The sequence below is a fragment of the Alligator mississippiensis genome, chromosome 1 (genome assembly GCF_030867095.1).
Source record: "Alligator mississippiensis isolate rAllMis1 chromosome 1, rAllMis1, whole genome shotgun sequence".
Classification (NCBI taxonomy): Eukaryota; Metazoa; Chordata; order Crocodylia; family Alligatoridae; genus Alligator; species Alligator mississippiensis.
The window spans coordinates 294,798,022-294,820,793 of NC_081824.1; the positions used below are offsets into that span (position 1 = coordinate 294,798,022).

At 39.4% G+C, this 22,772-nt stretch overlaps 2 protein-coding genes across 5 annotated transcripts in view; one reads left to right on the forward strand and one right to left on the reverse strand.

The window, feature by feature from the left end:
- Positions 1-9,006, forward strand: part of SIM2 (SIM bHLH transcription factor 2) — a 66,029-nt gene extending 57,023 nt beyond the window's left edge. Inside the window, exon 11 of the mRNA XM_006278701.3 lies at positions 4,679-9,006. Coding sequence (XP_006278763.1) covers positions 4,679-5,409 — 731 coding nt within the window. The 3' untranslated portion in view covers positions 5,410-9,006. The remainder of the gene's footprint in view (positions 1-4,678) is intronic.
- Positions 9,007-22,772, reverse strand: part of HLCS (holocarboxylase synthetase) — a 198,487-nt gene continuing 184,721 nt past the window's right edge. For all 4 annotated transcript variants that reach the window (XM_019476279.2, XM_014599149.3, XM_019476278.1 and 1 more), the window contains 3 exons: positions 21,084-21,198; positions 14,622-14,835; positions 9,007-14,093 (listed from right to left, as the gene is read on the reverse strand). In XM_019476279.2, the coding sequence (XP_019331824.1) occupies positions 13,922-14,093; positions 14,622-14,835; positions 21,084-21,198 (501 nt within the window). In that variant the 3' untranslated portion in view covers positions 9,007-13,921. The remainder of the gene's footprint in view (positions 14,094-14,621; positions 14,836-21,083; positions 21,199-22,772) is intronic.

Here is a 22,772-nt window from a genome sequence, read left to right on the forward strand (position 1 = left end):
TGCTTTCATGCCCAGCATACAAGGAAAATTCATCTTTTCATATTGGATGAGGAGCTGGCCACAATAAATTGGGTAGTTGTCACCTCCAGTTGCAGCATTGTTGTAACTCAGCGCATCTGAAACTGAATACAAAGAGCAAACACAAGCTCTAGTTAGGACAGAAAGCAACTCCAGGATAGGGGTGTCAAACTCATCTGGCCCCTGTTGCTTTGGAATCCACGCTACAGATGGTGCTTGCTCCAGCTGGTCTGGGATGTGGGCTGCATATGGTGCCTGAACCAGCTGGCTGGGGATCCATTCTGCATGTGGCACCACCCACAACTGCTCTTCCGCAGATACCATGTTCAGTGCGTGTCCCAGACTGGCCAGAGCAGGTGCCACATGTGGCACTTGTCCCAAATGGGGGGGGGGGGGGGGGGAGGGTGTAGCACCACATGTAGTGTGTGTTCTGGGCCACATGCTGCATGTGGGTCCACTCCAGACCTAGGGGCAGCACCAGGGGCCAGAAAGGGGGGTTTGTAGGCTGTATCGAACCTGTGAGCAATATCTTTGACACCACTGGCTTAAACCATTTTTAGCACATTGGGCATTTTGCTCAGAGTTTCTCCACTGGCTCCCAATCAGATACTCTTGCCAGTTTATGGCATGGGTCCTTATTTTTGAAGCAATTAATGGAATATGTCCTAGCTTTATCAAGGACTGAATTTTGATCTATGAACTACTATGACAGCTTTATTTTTCTGAGACAATGTAGATCACAAAGCCCAGGATTCAAGCATGGGACAAATCATTCTCTTTTTTCTTGGCTTTCCTGAGGGTGCAAGAGCCAGAATGCGGACTTACGCTCTTCCATAGGGTGGAGCAGCCCCAGGCTGGCAGGCTGACCCCCTCAATGTGCTGCTGGCTAAACATGCTGTGGTTCCAGGCAAATGTGTAAACGCTGTACCCGGGAAGCAGTAAACTCTGACATGAACTGTGCTGGAATTTATTGCATCTCACTAATATCATGTGTAGATGTACCCAAAAACACCCAGCTCCAGTCATGAGTGGAGGGCTAATTAAAACATGGATCCTTTTGGGGGTTGAGGGAGGTATCTGGAGAACATACACATACCAAGCAGTGCTGGGCTGTGGGATCACCATGGCTTGAAACCCTGTTGAATCTGCTGGGGCCCAGCCCAATGAATTATATGGTAAATCATGAGCCTTTTGGCTTTGGATTAATATGCATATACTACACACACACACACACGTGTGTGTGTGTGTGTGTATGTGTACAAAAGTGCTGCTTAGAAGTGTGTTTATGGAGTACCTGTGCTAAAACTTGAAGCAGTTTAAAAAAAGGTAAAAATGAATCACTTCTGGATTAACTAAATTACTAGAAACATGTTTATTGTAAAGAAAACACTTATTTGAAAAAAAGTGTTTTCAGATTTGCTTCACACTTCCATGTGCTCAGGGAGAGTAGAGTCTGACTGTAAGGGGACAGGGGGAAGAAGCTGTAGGGGGAAGACATTGGTGGAGATGGAGGCAAAGGGGCCACCTGACCCCATAGATTATTTTCTCGGCTGTAGCAGTGGGAGCAGGACAAATTCAGGACAAACCTCCAATAATTATATTCTATACCTGGAAAATTGTAATAAATGTATACATTTTCCATATATAGAATCTAATTACTGAAGCACAGTCTTATATTCAGAGTCATTTATATTCAAGTAAATTCAGTACTAAAATCAGCAACCACCACAGGAAAACATTTGAAACTTGGAAGTTAGGTAAGAATTTTAAAATAACCCAAATCCAATTTGCAGAAGTTGCTACTGCACTTTGAGACCCAAGCCACACTGACCTTCAGTACAATTAACGCTTGAAAATTATGTGAAAATGGAGGTTTAAGTTGCCACTGGGCAAAATTTGGAAAGTACTTTTCATTCAATGTTTAATATGGAATTTACAAACTAGTGCTAATATTGGCATCAAAAACGCAGACATAAGAATGCTAACAATTAAAAATTATGTTTTATACACTTGATAACTTTGAATAATTTTTATCCAGGTAGGGTAGGACTAAAACATGCAGCTTTTCTCATTATTTGTAAAAACACCAAAAGAGAGAGGCACCATCAGCCAAACAAAAAGCAACACGACTATCTATGGTTGGCTGATGAATCTTTAATCATCAGACATATTAGATCTTAAGGGAACTACCAATGCAAACATTTTTGAACTTCAGAGAAGGACTGAAGTCTCAATTTCAAATACCTTTAGAGATCTAGAATGCAGATCTGATTTTTGTAACTTCTTTAATATCCTGATTTCTAACCCTTTGTTTTTTAACTTTCTTTTTTTTGACTTGTCAGACTATCTCAAAAGCATAGGCATAATATATCCTAAGTAAGTTGCATTCCAATTATTTTGAGTATATATTGTTAATACGTAGTCTATAGAACCAGAGAAAATTAGGGCTGGGAGGTCATCTAGTCCAACCTTGTGCATGAGACAGGATCATCCCTAGCCAAATCCATGGTCTGACATATTAGCAAAACTTCACAGTCAACCTCCACAAGACATAACACCATACCCTACCACAGATAAAGCAGGGGGAGCATAGTCACCAACATCTTGCTGCTGCTAAGGTTGTTAAAATATGGTCAAGAGATCAAAGGAAGAGGGCCATGCCCCCTGCTACAGAGGCAGGCAAGCACCCCCCCCCCCCCCCCATACCAATTTGATCATGAGGTAAATTCCCTCCTGACCCCAAATGTAGCAATTAGTCTGCCCTGAGCAGAGGAGCAGGATCCTCTAGCCAGGAACCTCTGGGTTTAAGTTCCAGTAGGAACACGGGCACACCCCAGTCAATAACTCCAGTCTTGGCTATAGCCAACACCCAGTGCTTCTGAGGAAGGTGAACCCCCTTTCACAAACATGTGTAGCAGCAGATATGGAAAAAAATTCCTTCCTGGCCCCTTATGGCAATCAGAAATACCTAGAAGCAGGGAAATACCTATGGCATAACATAGGCATAGCTACTGTTAGACCAGGGGAGGGCAATTATTTCAGGTGGAGGGCTGCTTACTGAGTTTTGGCAAGGCATCGAGGGCCGCATGACAGGCAGCCAGGGGTAGATAAATATTAACTTTCTAAATTTTTTAGGGGCCCTGCAGGCTGGATAGAATGGCCTGGCAGGCTACATTTTGCCCACTCTTGTCTTAGACCATCCCTGACCAATTCTTATCCAATTTCTTTTTGAGCATTTCCTGGGATGGAGAGGCCACAACTTCCTTAGGCAGTCTATTCTACTGCCTGACTTTTAAAACAGTGAAGAAATGTTCCCTGATATCCAGTCTAAACCTACTTTGCTGTAACTTCAAGCCATTGGTCCACATCCTACTCTCTGCAGCAAGAGATAAAAGGTGTTTTCCCTCTTCTTTATGTTGCCCTTCAGATATTTGAAGACTGCTGTCATGTCCCCCTTAAGCACATTTTCTGCAAGCTGACCGTGTCAACTTCCTTCAGTCTCCTCATACGTCTTGCCTCCCAAACCTTGTGTCATTTTTGTTGCCCACCACTGGACCCTCTGTAACTTCTCCATGTCCTTTTTAAAACTGCGCACAGTCCTCTAGATGAGGCCTAGCTAGTGCTGAGTAAAGAGGCACTATCACCTCCACTATCTTGCACCTAATGCTTCTGTTGATGCATCCCAAAACCTTTTGTGCAACTTCATCACGCTGCGGACTCATACTGAGTTTGGTATCTACCAAGACTCCCAGATTCATCGCAGTGCTGCAATCCAGTCAGGTGTCACCCATTTTGTATTTGTTTTCGATTATCTTCCCAAGGTGCAGCCCTTTGCAGTTGTCAACACTGAACTTCATGAACTCCTGTTATCTCCAGCCCAGCCTAGTTATCATAGAAGCACACAATCATAGAAAAATAGTGTCGGAAGAAACCTCAGGAGATCATGTAGTCCAACCTGCTCAAAGCAGGATCATCTGTACTCAAACAATCCTATACAAGGATCTTATAATAGCTACGTAGCTATCAGAACTGCAGAAACAACTACAAAATGTGTGTCTTTGAATTAAAAAGGCATAAGACCAGATCCATTCTTATAAAAGACTAAGTAATTTTTTTCCATAATGGCAGTAAGAATAAAGTTCTACTTGACTCTAAGGTATAATAAAAATGTAATTGTTACTTTCAGGTTAATCTGTGATTTTTTGACAAAGAGGTATCAAACATATAAAGTGCTTTTGATAATAAATCAAGAATAAAAGTAGCATTAGCACTAGTTTTCCAAATGTTTAAATCTCTGATAACTTCCTGATTTGACAATGTTAAGAAACAAACCTACAGCAACAGTTAAATGAACAGTAACCCCCATCTAATAATGCAATCAAAATGTTTTTATGATTGAAAAACTACAATGTAGAGCAAGCGAAGCTTAGTGGCAGCAGCACTTCTGCCACATGTTTCTGGTTTTTCAGTACTGTTTTAAAAAGGTGCAGTCCATAACTACTAAAGCCAGTGAAGTTTTTTCCACTGACTTTGTGGGATTTGGACTGGGTCCAACCTGATTGGAGATTAATGTTCACTTATAAAAAGTGACAGTGTCTAATAAAACTAATATACAAGCTCCATTTGTCAGTAAATATGTTCTCTCTCTTCCTCACCAAAGTGCCCCTACCAAACAGGAGATATAGCCAGAATGCTATGCCTGACACCTTTACAAGCTGCGCAACATCTATGCCAAACAGCAGATACAAAGAAGAGGTTTATGACTCCAGCGTCATGAAACCCAGCAAAATGGAAAACAGAGTACATCCACATCACCATCATCTCATTAAAGAAGAAAACAAGCTTCCTTTCAGCAGAGACCTTCAAGAAAAAATGATTGCTAATGAAAGTTCTTTTTCAAACTCCGTAACTAACTCCTTGTTACCAAAATCAGAATGTTTCCAGTCTAAGGCTATTGGACAATTAAACCACCTCCTGCCAATGCCATCAGTATATGAACAAACAAGGAGAATTTGCATGAAAGAACCAAAATATGGGCATATTAGCCACCATGCTACAAATCTGGATGAACTGGATGATGATGACAGAATGGCAGTAAAGCTTGATCATGACTCTGAAAATGAACATATGATGGATATGAGGCCTACTGGACAGGTTCCATTTGTACTTCTGAACTATCATCATGTTTTAGCCAAACATGGTACCTTTCAGGCCTCATCATGTACAGCTACAGGACATGTAGCTGAAAATTATGGATACAGTTCTGAAGAGGTAAATACATTTATTTACAAAACCCAAAGCCCATCATCAGCTTCTTCTCCAGAAACCCACAAGGAAACAGCACTCCCGCATTATATTGGAACTTCTGTAATAATAGCCAATGGAAGGTGACAATAATAGAAATGTTTTTCTTAATTGAAAGCAAACCAAACTGCAATGATTTCTAAAAAGCATGGGAAAACATGGTTCCATTTACTGAGACAGAAGAAGGTCAATGAAGGACAAACTCGTGTTCTTGGCAAGCCGTGTGTAACAGTACCTTTAAGGTCAAAAAAATACATCCAGCTTCAGTGCTTTGTTATTACAGATGAATCTCTGGTGTAGACTCTGCCAGTGAAAAGCCATGTAACAGATCATATTTTTGTTATTTACAGTGTGCAGCAAAATTCAAGGACAGGAATTATATGCAGAGATTTATACAACTTTCTTTTCTTTTACAAAAATAAGACTCCAAAATATATTCAAGATTTTTACTATTATGATAAACTTTAGCTTAAAAAAAAATCTGAAAAATATTGTGTAAAACAGGTCAACTTTCCATCCATGCTTTAAACAGCCTGACAAATGATTTTTTTTTAAAAAGGGCACTTAATCTTGAATATCAATGACAATTGTATGAACTACACACAAATCACAATCTTGAAAATGGCTATTTTGTTATTTTGTCTAAAAGATAGGTCTAGCTTTATTATATATTTTAACATGGATGGAGTCAAGAATTCACAGCTTATTGCTATGACCGTATCCTTCAACAGAGGGATGATAAAATGTCAAAACCAAGAGAGAGAGATATGTATTAAGAAGTTTTTGGTCCTGTCATGGCACAACAGGAAATCACACTGCAGGGATTAAAGATTAGTCGCAATAAAAACTGTGATAAGAAATAATTTCTTCAAAGTGTGTTCCACTGACTGTACTGGGAGAAGACTCTTCACCTTTTCAAACAAACTAGTCAAAAAACTGTCCTGATCCCAGCACCAGAAATTTCTTCCAAATTGTCAAGGAAATAGTGAAACTTCTGAAGCTTTATTCAAAACATGCTGACAGTCGATGGAAGTTTGAAACGGTTCAGGTTTTTTTAACATATAGGATTTTCTCAATGTTGAATCCAATTGCTGATGCAAAGGCAAGGTTCAGGTTTGACTAATTCTTGTCTTTTTTGATAGACAGTTTAGGTGCAAGATGACACTGCAGAAAGCAAAGCTGCTTCCATTTGTAGCTTGAGCTCAACATTTTGTACAGCTCTTATACCTAGTTATAATACACAGTATCCAGCATTTAAGATTATGGGACCATCCCATGCCATTAAGTTTTATTCAGCATTTTCAGTGGAATAGGAAGTGTTTCTTTTTTTTCCTCTCTTTACAGTGTACACACTAGGAAATAAGGAGACACGTATTTGCACTTATCTTTTACAGGTAAATGACCCATTGTGATTTCTTAGTCACTTCCCCAAATATTTTAGTGCTTGCTAAGTAACAAATGACTCCCTAGAATAATGTATGTAAACACAAATAGTTACAAACCTTGGAATCAAAGGGTATTTTATATGAAGGCTAGTGTAGATCCAAGTCAGCAATATTTAGTTCTATTTCTTAGCCCCATTCAGGCTAGCTATATTACATTATAAAAGCTTTTTATCTATTCAAGTTAAATTTAAATGTCATCAGACTCATGGTCTGTATGAACATGTCTAAAGAAATTACTTACATGGCTTGTGCAATATTGAAAAATACTTTGTCATGGATTGCACCTTGTCAAAGACAAATGTGTTAAAAGATGTAATAAATAGATACATTTCTTAATAAAGCATTTCCTGTATTTTATACACGGCAACAGAATTAAGTCACCTTCTTAAGTCTATATGAATATTTATTATTATAAAAAGTAAACAGAAATGCTTTAAAATATGGTTACAAACAATTTGCAGCATTTTTACTGCCTTCCTATTAAAAGGTTCACAACTCTGAGGACCTTATTTTGAAACTGAGCTGATGCACTGCACTTGCAAGTTCTCAGTTAAGTGATTTTTTTCATTCACTTAAAGTGCTTTTCCCCTATCCCATATAGGTTCATGATAATGCTCAAGAAAAGTATTCACCAGTAGCTACTAGATTTTAATGCCTTTAATGAAAATATTCAGTGCAAGTGCAATCTGTAAGTCTCTAAAGCTAGAGCAGCGTCAGGTTTAATAGTATTTTACAAGTGAATTTTATTATCATGCTTAACTTAAATATTATGATTAATAGATACAAGTCTGAGTACAACAGCTTTGTTCGCATTACCTGACCTTCCAAATTAGTATCACTAATGTTTGTATCAAGTTTAGTTACTAAAAGAGGATAATTATTCCAAGACTTGTGTGTTAATTTTGTAAAATTGAAAACATGCCCCACAGGAAGATAACTGATATTGTCTGCATCATTAAAAAGAAACCTGATGCACAAGTCTTGCATACTACACTTTGCTATATACCTCATTAGCAGTATACGCTGCACACAGACTCAATCTGGTGTATTTTTTTGAGTGGGTCTCATTAGAAAAACATGACTTGAGGAATGCACAAGTTTGGCTTGAGCAAAAAATATGTCACCCATATCTTTCAGTGAAATACCACAAAATATTTCCCAATGTCTACCTTGTTATTCACACTTTCAGGCTTCATTCAATGAATATGAATAATGGAGGTGTTCCATCATTCTCCCACAGATGTTTTATAGTACATGAAATTCAGATACGTAGAGATTTCCAGTTAGGAAATAAAGAATCAATTATACATTCACATATGATAATGTGGATTAGGTTTCAGAATATGTATTTGTGATTAAAAAACCAAATGTGAAACATTTCCCTTACCCACCCAAGAAAAAAAATGGTGATTGCATATTCACATCTGGAATGTGAATGGAGAATTCTGTACAGAACAAGTTCAGACATATTCTTGTAGACAGTTAAACTACAGATGTTGAAAGCGTGTGCACAGTAGTAATTTTTTAATATCAGGAAAAGTTATTCCGTGTAAGTGAACTGTGAACTGGAATGTATGAGGAGAAATAACCTTTCATGTCTTTTCTGTGCCCTGCTCATCTAAGCCAGAGGTACCTTTACCATAAAACTGCAGATTTTTACACCAAGCCTTATTGGGGTTTCTGGCACAGCAAGGGAACTGTAAGGAGATATAACATGTTTTAATGAAGAGAGAAACTGGAAACTTTATTCACTTACTAGCATTTAAGTGGCAAGTGAATTCAAATTCTTTATTGAATATGATCTTGTAATTTCCAAATTAAGCACAAAAATATTCACAACAGATTAGTTGTTTGAAAATATACCACACAGGTAAATCCAAGATTTTTTTATGAAAGAGTGGAATACCAGCCAGAATGCTAGTACTTGTTTGACATGCATAAAACATGACAGTAACTCTATTTGTTTCACCCATATTAGTTATTTCTCAAGAATAAACAGCAGATGTCCACCTTCTTCCCCCTCCCCTCCCCCCCAGAAAATTAGATTTTCCTTTCTTATATGATAGACAAATAAACTATGTTGGGCAAACATATGTGGAAAAACAAGTAAAACACAAACAGCCTATTAATGCTCAGAATTATATATGTATTCCCTGAAAATGTAAAGCATTTTTGCTTATTTATTATGTAAAACAAAAAAAACTGTTAAGATGTTAATAAAATACAGTAGCCAAAGGAGCACTATTTGACTGTTTTTAATACAAAAACAAGGCATCTTTAGGAAGTTAACAGATAGACATACAGTATGAAATTTTCTGAAAAATTATTTTGATTATTTTAATTATAACAATATATTTGACATCATTTACTTACAGAGATTATTCTTTTAAACTATAAAATTGCAGGGATTTAATTTGTTTGCTTGCAACTGCACCTATGAATTTATAACAACAGTTTTATCTTGGGGACCTGAACACCAGGTTTGTTGACTGGAAGTAAATGGAGTATTTATATATAATACAAACTGCACACTCTCAAAAACTGTAGGACAACCATATTCTGTTAGTTGCCATTATCTTTGTCCTCAATCAGAACTTTTCCTGGGGGGAAAGAACTTTTCTCAGAACTTTTTTCAGAACTTTTCCTGAAGTTCCTGGGGCACTTTCAGTGTGAGACGTCATTATTTTGGTGTCCAGCCAGTTCTATGAATCACTACAGCGGCATAAGCACGTAATATACTTGGATAAATCCAGCTTCCCAGGAAACCAGCTAATATTTCAACTCTGGTACCCAACCCAACTAAAAGAAGCATCAATTCAGCTCAAGCACAAATGATGTATGCCTTTTTTCCAGGCCAAATATTTCTAAGCTGCAATTTTTCTTGCAGAACTGTATGTGTTCTATTTGCCCAACTAATTTTAAAATGTGAATTTTTTCGGACTATTAAAGTTCAGTGGCCAAAGCAAAAAAGGGTCCAAAATAAATATTCAAAAATATTTTCTTACCTGAAATACTTGAGCTGCAGCATAAAGATATAATCATTTTTAATACACTTTTGAAACGCAGCCCTTTAAGTATGTTATACTTTCTGAATAGGTACTTAAAATGCACTATAGTCTTATAAAATATTTTAATAGGAGGAAAGTGCGCTGAACTCTTAATTCTAAGTATACACTAACATTTTCAAAACTCTGGAAACCACATCAGATCTGTTTAGATAAAACATCCTCACACTCCCTCGGCTTGTTCAGCATACATTTTGCCATCAATAATCTCTACAGATATGTGTACAGTGTGTAATGAGGAGTTTTATAACCAAGTCCAGGAAAAAAACTCAAGTTGCAGAAACCTGGGCAGTGTAATAAAATATTTTAAAGCACTTCATCAAGAGAATAGTTTGAGATATGACATCAGCCTCACAATGAAAGAGGTGTTTTACTAATCTAGACATTTTAATAATATTATGTATTTTCAGTGCATTACTTCTGGATTTGGGGATGGCTCCCTCTATACCTGTGCCCAGAGACATTTCCACACTGCATCTGTCTGTCTTGCATAGGGAATTGTTGCAAAAAATAGTGTTCATACAAAAATTCTATGACTTTTTGTGCCATGTTTGGCACAAAAAAAAAGGACTGCAGACTGGGTTCCCCATATACCTTAAGATGAGTGTGGTATAAGAAAGACCATGTATTTTCTTGACAGTAACAGCTGCTAGTCAGAATGAACTTATTCAGCTGTTCTGTATAAAACAGATTTTCTTTGTAAAATTCTTTGGTACTTCTGAAGCAAAAGTCAAATGTTTCATCCATCTCAAGGCTCTTTTTCCTCCCTCAAGACAATAGGTAGTCTTGTACACTCAAGAATAGGCCATTAAGCGTAAAGGCAAAAATAGTGTATTCCCACACCATCTACTTGAGCTGTGACAGGTCTACACTTCATTAGTTTTCATTTACCAAAAGGAAACTAAATGATAACTTTTTCCAATGCAGAAGTTTCCACAATAGCAGCAAAACTTAAAACAAAAAATCTGTTTTTCATTAAGAAGCTCTCACATACATTAAAAAAGTAACGATAGCAACTATAAAAGACTGGCATTTTATATAAAGTAATATATCTGCCTGCTGTAAAGACCCTTGCCATTGCAACTAAGTTAGACAGACATTTGGTTCTTCCCTTAATGAATAGCATTTTATAGTTTTTTCCATTGGCTTTTTATCTGTCCTGGCACAGGGTGAACATGTTTTAAGAAGAGTAATTCAAATTAAAACCTGCCATACGGTCCAGTCCTTCAGAACAATCCATGTGGGCAAACCCATAGTGAGTTTCAGTAAAGACAACAATGTTTTTGTAGGCTTACAGGTCTGGTCTGTACAAAAGTATTACAGCCTGAGCTAAACATTTCACACCTGAAAGTGGATGAAAATCTTCCCAAAGTTTTGGAGCGACTGGACCCAGAGTCTTGGTTTTCTTTTATGAAATATACCAGGCACAGGCACCAAATTCTGCTCTAGAGCCAACCTTCCCTAAAGTTTACATGTACTTGAATCTGGAGGCTTTTCAGTCAGGGCTTATCTTGATTACAAAATTTATCAGGAAATTTTTCACAGTAAAATTTTCACAAGGGCTATTTCAAGCTAATTAAGTCACTCTGGTATGGGCCAGATCAAACAGAGGTGGCTACTTAAAATCAACTCTGTTCAGAAAAAATAATAATCAGTAGTTTGATATGGCTCTACCTATGCTAACTCTGCTTTACAGAGAGGCTGGCCAGCTGTGCCCTAACTGTGGTAGTCAGGTTTTATATTAAGAACTGTAACACAAACAGCAGCTTCCTGGAACTAATCCAGGCATACAAGAATCAGATTGGGAATGTGCTGCTCTGTATTAAGAGGGGGTTTCCATGATGAAATCAGACAGACTAAGAAAAGCTAAAAGCTATGCTGAGTTTTCTTTTCACTAGCAACGGAAGGTAAGGCTAGCAAGGAAAAAGAAGCAGTGTTGAAATTCTTTCATCTGCACCTAGCAGGTAGTAACATGTACAGACTGAAAGAAAGATAGGCAAAGAAGGGAGACCAGGGCCCTATCTAGACACAGAAGCTGTGAATGCATGGGCAGATTTGTTCTTTGTTTTCAAGAAGTTACTAAATCGGACAGATTTGAGTTTTAAACAGCCCCAGCAATATATGTTAATACATATTTACCAAATTAGCAGCCAAACGTTCCTGTTCCAAATGTCACTTTAAAACCAAGCTATATTCTTCCATCACCGATACGTAGTGGGAAGAAAAAAGTCAGACTTTACTGAACACATACACTATATTAAATTAGTCATTCAAGCTCTGCTTAGACTCTACTATTATTTCTTTCACAGTTTGAGTGTACAGTCCTATATGATGCAAGAACCATACCATTTGGGAAACCAAAAAAGTGAGAGACAGACTATGATATGGAGCTCAAAATCCTTACTTTAAGTATAATGAGGACAACTTAATCTCCAGCAATTTATTGCCAAATCATCCAAACTCCAATATGTAAGGATTACCCTAATCTACCATTACAGGCCAGCTTCTTTCCTTTCCTTAAAACTGCTTGGATTTGTAATTGAGACAATCTACTAACATTTTCTGATTATTTGTTAAGTGAACTTTAACCCACAAAAATCCATTTCTGGCTAGAAGACAGGAGCACATTTGTGGGAGCCTAAGTGGTTGCGCTCTGCTTCTTACGGAAGAGGTATGGAGCTCACAAATGGCTAACCCACACTAGGAAACAATGTTGACCACTGACCAGTTCACACTCTATGTGTGCAGACTAGGTTTGAGGTCATTCCTCCAAAAAGCAGCCTTTAGATGTGACCTTGAAATGATATGAACCTGAAATGGCCAGAATTTCAGGTAGCCAGTTGCAAATAAAGAACACTTCTGTTTTTTTTCACTACTGCTTATGCAGGTGACCTGAGAAGCAGAGTTCTGTCTCTTGTTTTAACATCTGGATAGAGTTTGTTGTTTTATAGATCAGGTTAAATATATCGAACCCTAACAGTCATTCTCAGACTAGGGATTTTATGGCAAAAGAGACAGGGGATAATAGTGATTAAGTAGTCTCTGGACTGGACAACTGTGGCACAGGATAAAACGTTCTTGAAAGACCATGGTTTAAGAAGGAACAGGGTGATTTATTTCTATCTTGTTAACCATCTTAGAATATGAAAAGCAGAATACACCTCAATTCTGGGAACTTTACACAAATTCAGTTCATAGACACTGATGGTAAAGAAGCCCCAACACAAAGCAGACATACATGAGAGGTGCAAAAGGTCTACCACTATTGCAAGGCAGAATTATAAGATGAAGGAAGGATTCAGAGGCCCATGTGAAGAAAACCAGATTGAAAAGTGTCTTACTGGTTTCTACAGGTGAATTTTAATCTACCTACAGAGTGGCACCTTAAGCTCAGAACTGTAATATTCCTACCATTTGCCCTTAGGATGTGTGTGAATTCTTTCAGGTGTGTCCTCCATAGCTGATAAAGGAAGCAGAACTCACTTCTTTAAAAATGCATAGAAAGTCATCTAAATATTTTAACTGCTGATACCCAAAGCACAACCATGGAAAAAATGTCATTATGTAGAGAGTTTATTAAAAACAAACAGGCATTTTAGATTGTAAGTCTACTGCATGAGTGAAACAGTAAAACCTGATCCTTTCCAACTATGTCCCTATTTTCAATGATAACAATGAACAGTAACTTTTAAGTTGAGGCAAGTGAAAGAATAAGGATTTTCAGTAAAGAAATGCCACTAACTTTTGTATCAGCTTCTAAGTAAGATGTCCAGGCTAAGAAAGAAGAAACCAAGTCTTAAGGGAAAGAGCGATTTTATGCCAACTCCTAGCTCCCTCTCACCCCTATTTTTTTTTTTTTTTAAGTATACAACATGAAAAATGCTAACTGTTCCTCTGGGCCACTGGCTAGACAACCCAGCAGAAATAAAACAGTAATGTAAAAGCAACCGGCAGCCTATGAGCATAGTGCTTCTCTACTTAAGCTCTAAATCATAACCGGCTTGATACAGTGTCTGCAGTAAAGTTTAATGGTAGACCCTGAATATTAAACAGTCTTCTCAGAGCAGCCATTTTTACCAAACTTGACGGCTATTGCTGCTTTGGGATTATAAGGTTTCTCAGCATGTCAAAAGAGTTACCATCAGGATGCACAGACTCTACACCTTTGCCTTCCTCGTGAACTTGAAGGAATCCACAATCATCAATACCAACAATCCATGCTATTGGGCCCTCCTCGCTCTGGAGACGGACTTGTTTACCACTGCAAAAGAAATTAAATTGAACAGGTTATAACAGAATCCAAAAACAATTCAATGGGGATGACTACATCTCTGCGATTAGGCTAAACAGTAAAGGAGGGAACCTAAAGTCTCTACTACAAAAGAGTGTTATTCTTCACTTATCTGCTCTTCAGAGAAATGTTCTTTATGTTTAATCTTCTCCTTACATGTCTCTGTAGAAAGCCTGGCCATCTATTTTTCCATCTCATGTATAATACTCATTAATACAGAAGAATTTCAACTTAAGCAAAGCAAAGAGCTATCAAAACCAAAAAATTCTGGTTTTGGAAATGATGCATGCAAGATGCCTCACAATGTAATTAATTTAATTTATCCCATTCTAGCACAAATATTCACATAATTTTACCAGATAAAACACAAGGCAGTCCATACTTCTTTAAAGGTACTCCACTAGAACACTCGCAATGAAAGGCAGATAGCTGAGTTTTTCCTAACTCTCTTAAAAGGGAATTAAAGAAGAGATGAACAGAAAATAAAGCTATGCTTACCTGTGCACCCAATATTTATAGTAAAGGGGAAGAACTCCATTAGGCCCTTTTTCCTGAAAAGTATCTATCAGTCTTTCAAGCACAGTTACAGATTTTGCAATCAGATAGTCTGTAGTTAAGCACTTGAGCTTTGTGCCATATTTTTTATTGTGTTCTTTGATGAGATCATTGATGCAAATAGTAGGGTTGCTATTATTCACATTAAATCCAAAACCTGAGCAAGAAAAGGGAAAAAGAAAGAACAGCATAGTACAGGAAACCCAAATTCTTCTCTTTCCAAGTAATGAAACAATCAGTTTCTTACCATAAAAATAAATATGCCTGTCCTTCCACGGCCATTTGGTGGGAAATCTTTGTAAAAGTTTTATCCACTAATGTATCAATTTTCTTCATTCTCTTGTATTCCCAAATCCATCCCCTTTCCTGGCTAACTTATATTTCAGTATCCTGCCTTAAATTCCTTTCTGCTGATAGATGCCGGTTCAAACAGCTCCAATATAGCCCCCATTCTAACAAACTCATAACGAAGACTAAACTAAATATTAGTATCAAGAAAGATGCTAACTAACTTGGCCATATAGCCATTAAAGTAGAAAATTCCTTCAATTGTTTTGTGTTGATAGATAACCACCAAAATATCTGAGAGCAGATGATTAACTATACTCTGAGACTGAATTTTATCTAGCAGCCTAAAATGCGGCTAAGAGCCTCTTCTATTTACTAAAGTTAACTGATTTCACGTTCTGAAAACCAAGCCTTTTTCTTAAGCTCACAAGTCAGCAATTGGTTTGCTGGGAAAAGTCCAGAAGAATCTAACTGTCAGGATTAGACTCCAGCTCGTTTAATCTATCTTGCTATAGTATCCTTTAGAAGCTTAAAGTTCCTCACTGAGGTTACTCCAGCTAGGATAATGTTGGCAAAAAGCCATTCTTGTTTAAATATGGCTCTTGGGGCCTTTTTTGCAGCCTGCTGAAGCAGGCTTTGAGGGATGTAAAGAAATATCTTGAATTACCTGTTTATTTTTCTCTCCCCTAATAACGTGGACTTTCCTTTCCTTATGCAGTTCGAGAGCAGAATCAGACTTGTCACTCAGGTTTAGGGATAAGATACCTTCCTCTATAGGAAACTCCAGATCATGTTATTTTACAACCTTGATACTAATGAGACACTTAAAATGTGTAATTAATTCACCGTGAACTACCTTGAGAAAGCAGGTTCTCTACATTATTGAAGATGCTTTAAAAATGCTGAGTATGCACATGAAAGGGAGAGCTATATAGGCCATAGTGTTATCTACTCCAAATATATCCGAACCACTGAAAGAAGGGAGGGAAAAGGAATATGATACAAAATGACAAGGAAATTGAAATGGAAAAACCTAACACACTATGCTAAACAGATATAGCCCACAGACAGTCATTTCCATTCAAACTTGATAGATGTGAATAAAGAATTTAGGTCCAGATCCAAAAATAGAGACTTGGGCACAATGATGTTCACTGTCAACTACATTTCCCTGGCTCCTGTGGTAGAATTCACAAGTTAGATGGTTAAGTTCCCTATATAGTAAATGGGAAAAACAACGTGCCTAAGAGTGGGACTCACCACAGCCAACATGCTAACGTACTGACCAGGGAGATGCCTAAGCTAGTAAAGAGGAAATTTTGAACAGGGAGTATTGTCCAAAAGCCTGCCTCTTACCCAAGCTTAGCTGCCACCTTCAGCCCTGAGTTAGATGACTATACGAGACTGGGATTTATAGCCCAACCCCCCTCATGAACTTTGGCACTTTGGTTGTCTTTATGGGTAAGGACAACAGCCTCATTCTTCTCTTTTAAAATATGGACATGGATGAAGGAGGAGGCACGGATGGTGGTGATGGTGCATGCTTTTCCTACAACAGTTTAGTTGCCAGAGTACCTATTAGGAAGTGGAAGATCTAGTTCAGTGGTTCCTAATCTGTGGTATGGGTACCACCAGTGGTATGCAAATAACCTATCAGTGGTATAGGTTAACAGATTTATTCTAATTACTTTATATGACAAACATTTGCTGGTGGTACTTAAAGTTGAACTGAAAAATTTGATGGTGGTATTTAAGGTTGTATCATTTTAAATTGGTAGTGCACAATCTTCAGTTTGGGAACCGCTGATATAGATCAATGCTCTTCTCTCTTCAATGAGCGAGTACAAACCCATATGTTACCTCCACTTTAACAAGCAGTTCCAGGGTAGGCTAGACTAGGACAAGGGTGCTCTCCACGTCCCCTGCTAAAGCTGGATTGCTAAGTTAAAAAGAACTTCATATGTCAGAGAGAAAATGAGCATGAGGGAGCCTGCCTATAACCAGGAAAAGGTGACCCCTCCTGTGACAAAGGAGCTTTCAGTTCTAATAACTGCCCTTGCATTGTTCATACATTTTATAAAATGGCTCTAATGTAAATTGCTCAGGCAACACCATGAGCAGAAGATCAAACTGAAGCCTTAGAAATCTTTACACACGGACACATGACTTTGCTTTGGATGCCTGATTAAGACAGCTGGCTAAAAGGGCCTTTCTGACTGTTTTTGCTTCAGAAAGGGACACTTCGTGGGTGATCAGCAGGGATCTGGGTTTTCTGTTTCCCATGGAAAAGTGCATATCTTCACCTTTAAAGATGAAAAACCTGTATTTTCCCTTTGAAGTGGGAAACAGCGGGTTTCCTCTTGCACGCTGGCAGAGTTTTGGCCTGGAAAGATCTGCTTGGGGCTGGGGGGAGTGGGAGCAAGCACAATCAGAGGCAGGGGGTGCCACGTGCATATACACATGCACACACATGTGGCCGGCAATACAGCCAGGCAGGGTGGCAGGAGCAGCCCTGACAGCTAGATGCAGGTAAGTCTATGGGTGGGGTGGGGTTGGAGGGCCAGGGCTTGGGAACCATTCCATTAGGGCCAAGGGCTCAGCTCTGGTGAGCCTGAATTGGCTCAACAACATCGGAAGGCCCCCCAGTGACACAGGGGTGATCCAGGCATGCCAGAGCATGGCGCAGGGCCTCAATGGACTGGGGCAGGTTCGGGCTTTCAGGGGCCAAACTCTGATGAGCCCAAACTGGTCCTGTAGCATCGGGGCCGGGGGGGAAGTGGGGTGGGGCTGATGGCATGGGGTGGTCCAGGCACATACACTGGTGATGTGTTGAGGAGGTAAGGGGTCACATACCCCTCCCCCCACAGATTTCTGCACTGATAGCGGGGCATGGGGCTGCGGCTTGGCTGGACTGGCAGGAGTTGCCTCCATGGCCCAGCAGGCAGGACCCAGCTCAGGAGGGCAGAAAGGGGCATGGAAACTCAGTGCTGCCGCCACTGCCGGGAGCCCCGTGCCAGCTGCACTGCTATGGCAGCTAAGGTGAGGTGCTCCCTTCCTGCCCAGCAACAGCAGGGGTGGGGCTGGTGGCACAGGGCAGTCCTGGCATGCCAGAGCTTGGCGTGCAGCCCCGATGGCATAGGGCCATTTTGGGCCATCAGGGGCCAAGCTCTGACAAGTTAGAACTAGCCCTACACCATTGAGGAAGGGGCCATGCTCCAGGAAGTCCTGTGCACTCCATTCCCCTCCCCTCCGGCCTCACACACCTACCCCCTACCCCACACAATGGGGGGTTGGGGGAGCAGCTGGGGGACTCCCTGAGGCAGGGCTGAGGAAGGTAGGGGGCTGCAGGTTGGGAATGAAGGGTACCCCCCACAGCTTGGTTTTCCCCACAGCTTGGTTTCCCCCACAGCTTGCTGTCTCATCCTCTGCCCCATCCAAGCTGAGGTAGGTCCCTGCCCTGGACTGCTGTGACACTGCTCACCCCCCACCCCCACCTCACTGCCCTGGGTGGTTGCCGCCCTTGCTGCTCACCCATAAGGCCAGCTCTGCCTACAGGTCATACTGGCAGAGTTGATGTTGGCAGCACAGGGGGAGCTCTGACTTTCCATGATAAAAAACCCAAAATCAAATGCCAAAATACATAGATATTTAGAATGTATTTTACTATAATGATTGGAGGCACTGGTAGGCTTCCAAACTGCTTTAAGATTTTAAACATATCCATAAAACACTGTTCAACTGATACCTACATATATAGTGGCATTTCATTTTAATTGCAGAAAAACACACATTTTGGGTTTTTTAACCAGAGAATTTTGGATTTTTTAACAGAGAAAACCAGGATCCCTGGTGACCAGGGCACACAGGATCTTTAGATGTCTTTGTATCTACAGGTATTCATTATTACCCTCCAGTCACTGAATGCTTTTCTCTGGAACGGGATAACTTGGTTTATAAAGAGAAGCCAAGTTTGTAGAAAATGATGGATGCTTTTAGCATGGCAAGTAATCTTTCCCTGTTGTAGCCATCTGATATCACTACTACTACTAATCCAAGAAGGAGTTGATGTAGTTCCCCAGTATTCTCAAGGCTGTCACCAGAAGAGTGAAAGACATCACAGGCATCCTGGAGGTAATATTGAGGGGTAAGAGGAAAAGAACTTTTGACTGGTAGTGCAAACTATGGCACAGAAATCTTAGAAACTTCCAATTAAACTTAAGAGGGTGTGATTACCAAATTAAAATATACATCTTTTCAGAGCTACTGTTGTGAATAATCTTTTTCTGAAGATCACTGAGGGAAACAAATTAGTTCCAGATTGAATCTGAATGTTTTGGTGCATGTGTTGAGCAATTCCAGGTCCAAAGTAAAGTGTAATAATAAGCCAGTAAAAGGATTTCCTATACAAGAAGGTAAATTCTTTTTCAAGACCTTTTTTTCCAAGACAGGTTTGATTTTGTCTTTGGACAGAACATTATTTCATAGATATTGCCTTCAGGGTAGAATGGCTCTGAAAAAACATATGGAAGCAGCATGCACTTTTAAAAAGACAAAAGAGGAAGCTTAAGTGTCTCCATGCAGTTTCTATTATCTATATGTAAACTCATTAAAAAATATAATCAACTTCTAAAGCTTTTAGTATTCAAAATTAAATGTAATGGCTGAAACTACTATGTAGAAAAAGATGACGACTGACTTCAGCTATGTAATTTGCTTGTATCTTTATATTTAAGCTACCTGGGAAGGAAGTGCATCTTCATTCTCTCTGCAAAATACCACACACATTGTGCTATGTCTATCCTCCTGAATTTCTCAAGGGACTGCCACTTAATTTTTAGACGTATCAAGATTGAAGAAAGGAACAATCTGCAGCTTCCTACTGAGGCTAGAACTTGCTACTGAGCATACACAACAGATCTGCTCTGTTCCTTGCTGAACAGAGATGGGAAAATCCACAGCAAAGCAAAGATAAGGTATGAAAAGGCAAGGTAACAGTAGAAACCACAGGAAAAAATTATATGAATGGTTGCTTGCTTAGTTCTTCCCCAGTACAGTATTTTCCAATGAGGTCCCAGTACAAATGAACGGTCGCCTTCGAAGCTGGATTTAGTTTCTCTTTTTAGAGTGGTGAAGATTGTTTCTGTTCCCCATTATCTAAATGGCTGAACGAGAACAGTTTAAAAAAAGTCCTACTGGATCTTTCTCTCTCAAAGTCTGAGGACAATGATTAGCTGACCTAGTTCCTACTTACGGGGGTATTCTACTTTTTGAAAAGATACGACCAGGAAAAAATGAAAATACAGTATAACCTCATAAATCTGGCATGCTCGGGATCAAGCACCTGCCAGAAATGTGAAAATTCCGGATTCTCGAAACCGGAGCCGCTGCCGGTCACGGAGCGGAGGGAGTGGGGGGTAGCGGCAACCAGTCCTGGAGCAGCGGCCACACATGGAGTGGGGTGATGGGTGGCAGCAGCAGCCCCCACTTGCAAGCTTCCCCTCCTCCACGTCTTGTGGGGGGTGAGGGGAAACAGCAGCCTGTCCCAGAGCAGCAGCCACACATGGAGTGGCGGCGCAGGGTGGTGGATGGTGGCAGCCACTGCCACGTGCAAGTTTCAGCCTCCGCATCTGGCAGTAGCGTATTTTTTTTAAGTGCTGGATTTTCAAGAATTCCAGATTTTTTATATCCGGATTTATGAGGTAATACTGCATAAGTGAACTATATACAATCTTCATGCTAATTTAAAAAGCATAATTATGCTTACTGAGGAAAAACACATTAGTACAGTACTTTTTTCTCCCTACTCTACATTTGTGAATGACTACAAAGGTGAAACTGTCCATACCTGTTTTTCCCTTCTTTAAGATCTGTTATACCAATGCAGATGACTGTTTTCAGTTTCTCTAAGCCCAATACATGCAGTGATATAAATCAGTGAAGACACTTGGAGTTTTTTGGGTTTTCTCTTGATTTAGTGAATACAATAGTTTGTATTCCAACTTGCCTATTTGTCCTGGTTTGCTCTTATGCTTGTAGTGTGAATTCACTTAGGCATTCAAAACGAAAAAGCAGGTTTAGAAAAAGCTGGCATAACAATGCTTAAAAATAGATATTTACCAATGAGTATGTGAAACGTTTTTCCCGTAAGTGTAGAAGTCACTAGAACCCCACCAAGCTTCATAAGGTCACTGTAGTAAATATCATTTGGCCACTTCACTCGCAGGTCAATATCCTAAAGAAATACATGTGCGTTTATAAACATGTCTTTCTGTTTCCTTACAGAAACTATAATGGCACACAGGTCATTAAGTCACTCAGTATTCTATAATTTCCATATCACGTTGCTGCCTCAAAATAGGTTAATTAAGGCCTTTAAGAATCGAAGTGTACAGAAGGCTTACTGGATGCAGCTGAAATTTCCTGGTGGCTTAGTATCAAGACAGATATCATTTAGTAAAAAGTTATGTAGCAGCTACCAGCAGCTTAAAGGCATTGTAAGTAACCCAAAAGGGAGATTAGAAAAGCAGGTAGCAGAGGTCTTCCCTGAACAGATCCATGTCACTGGTATCCACAGAAAAAAATGCAGAATTTATTTACATGCAGTGGAAGTGTATTACAGATTTCAAATTACAGCACCTATTCAAGAAAGATGAAACTGGTGACAACAGCTATTTATAAACGTCACCACTGTAATAAACTTATGCAAGATACTTTGCAGAAATTAGACAGGGAGGCAATGAAGCTCAGAAAGGAAGTTTAGAAAGGAAATTTAGCACAGGAGAAAATTCCAGTGCACAACTAACTGTATAAATATTTGATAAATGCCCTAAAAATATTCACACATTAAGCAGCTATGTTCAGTCTGCACCATGGTTCTGGCAACACAAACTGTGATGCCATTCCACTGCAATAGAGAGGTTTTTGTTAAAACCGCAGAACTGAACTGAACTTTGCACCAGCTACTTAAATACAAAAAAGAAAGCAATTGTGCTTCCTGGAACTTGAAAAACTGTATATGACTAGATCCCAAGAGGCAAATTATGGGAGGTGCTCCTGGAGTACAAGAGTCGGGTTCCCTCCTCCCCTCTTACAGATTATGAAATCCCTTTACAGGATGTGTGAAAACTGCACCTGGATCCATGTCTACTTTCCTGACAGATTTAAAGGCCAGAGAGGATTCCATTACACAGATGTCTCTGCCTATGTGGACAGGAAACGCTAACTGATTCTAGTACCATAAAGAATTCTACGAGAGAACACCAGCAGTATACATTTGTTACTGCCAACACTAGAACATCCCCATTTCACTGTGGAAGGCCTTATAAAAAGATTCTTGAGACAGTTCTTTTCAAAGTATGCCACAGTTAAAACATCCAGCCAAACAATATTAAAAGATCTTTTCTGGGCACCCTGTGCAGGTCATTATTTTCTGTGTAAATAAGCTTCATCGAACTCAGGAGTTCAGCTGTCTTCATCCTTCCTTAAGTAAAACACACATCACTAAGACCAGTCCTTGCCTATTACTAAGACCAGACACTTGTACCATTAAGAACATACTGAATATGGCAAAGAATAGTCACACAGATATGCCCATGATAGTTTTCAGTGAGAATGTCTACATGAAAGACTTACTGCACATAAGTGTCTACATGAGACACTTACTGCATATTAGCCTAATAACACTGCTCAGTAGCGTGTCATGGCAAAAACGGTGCTAACAGCCAACCATGCAGACACAAATGTGCAGCAAGCATCACTAAATAACCATGCGCCAGTGCTACTGCGCAGTAACTCTAGGTATTGCAC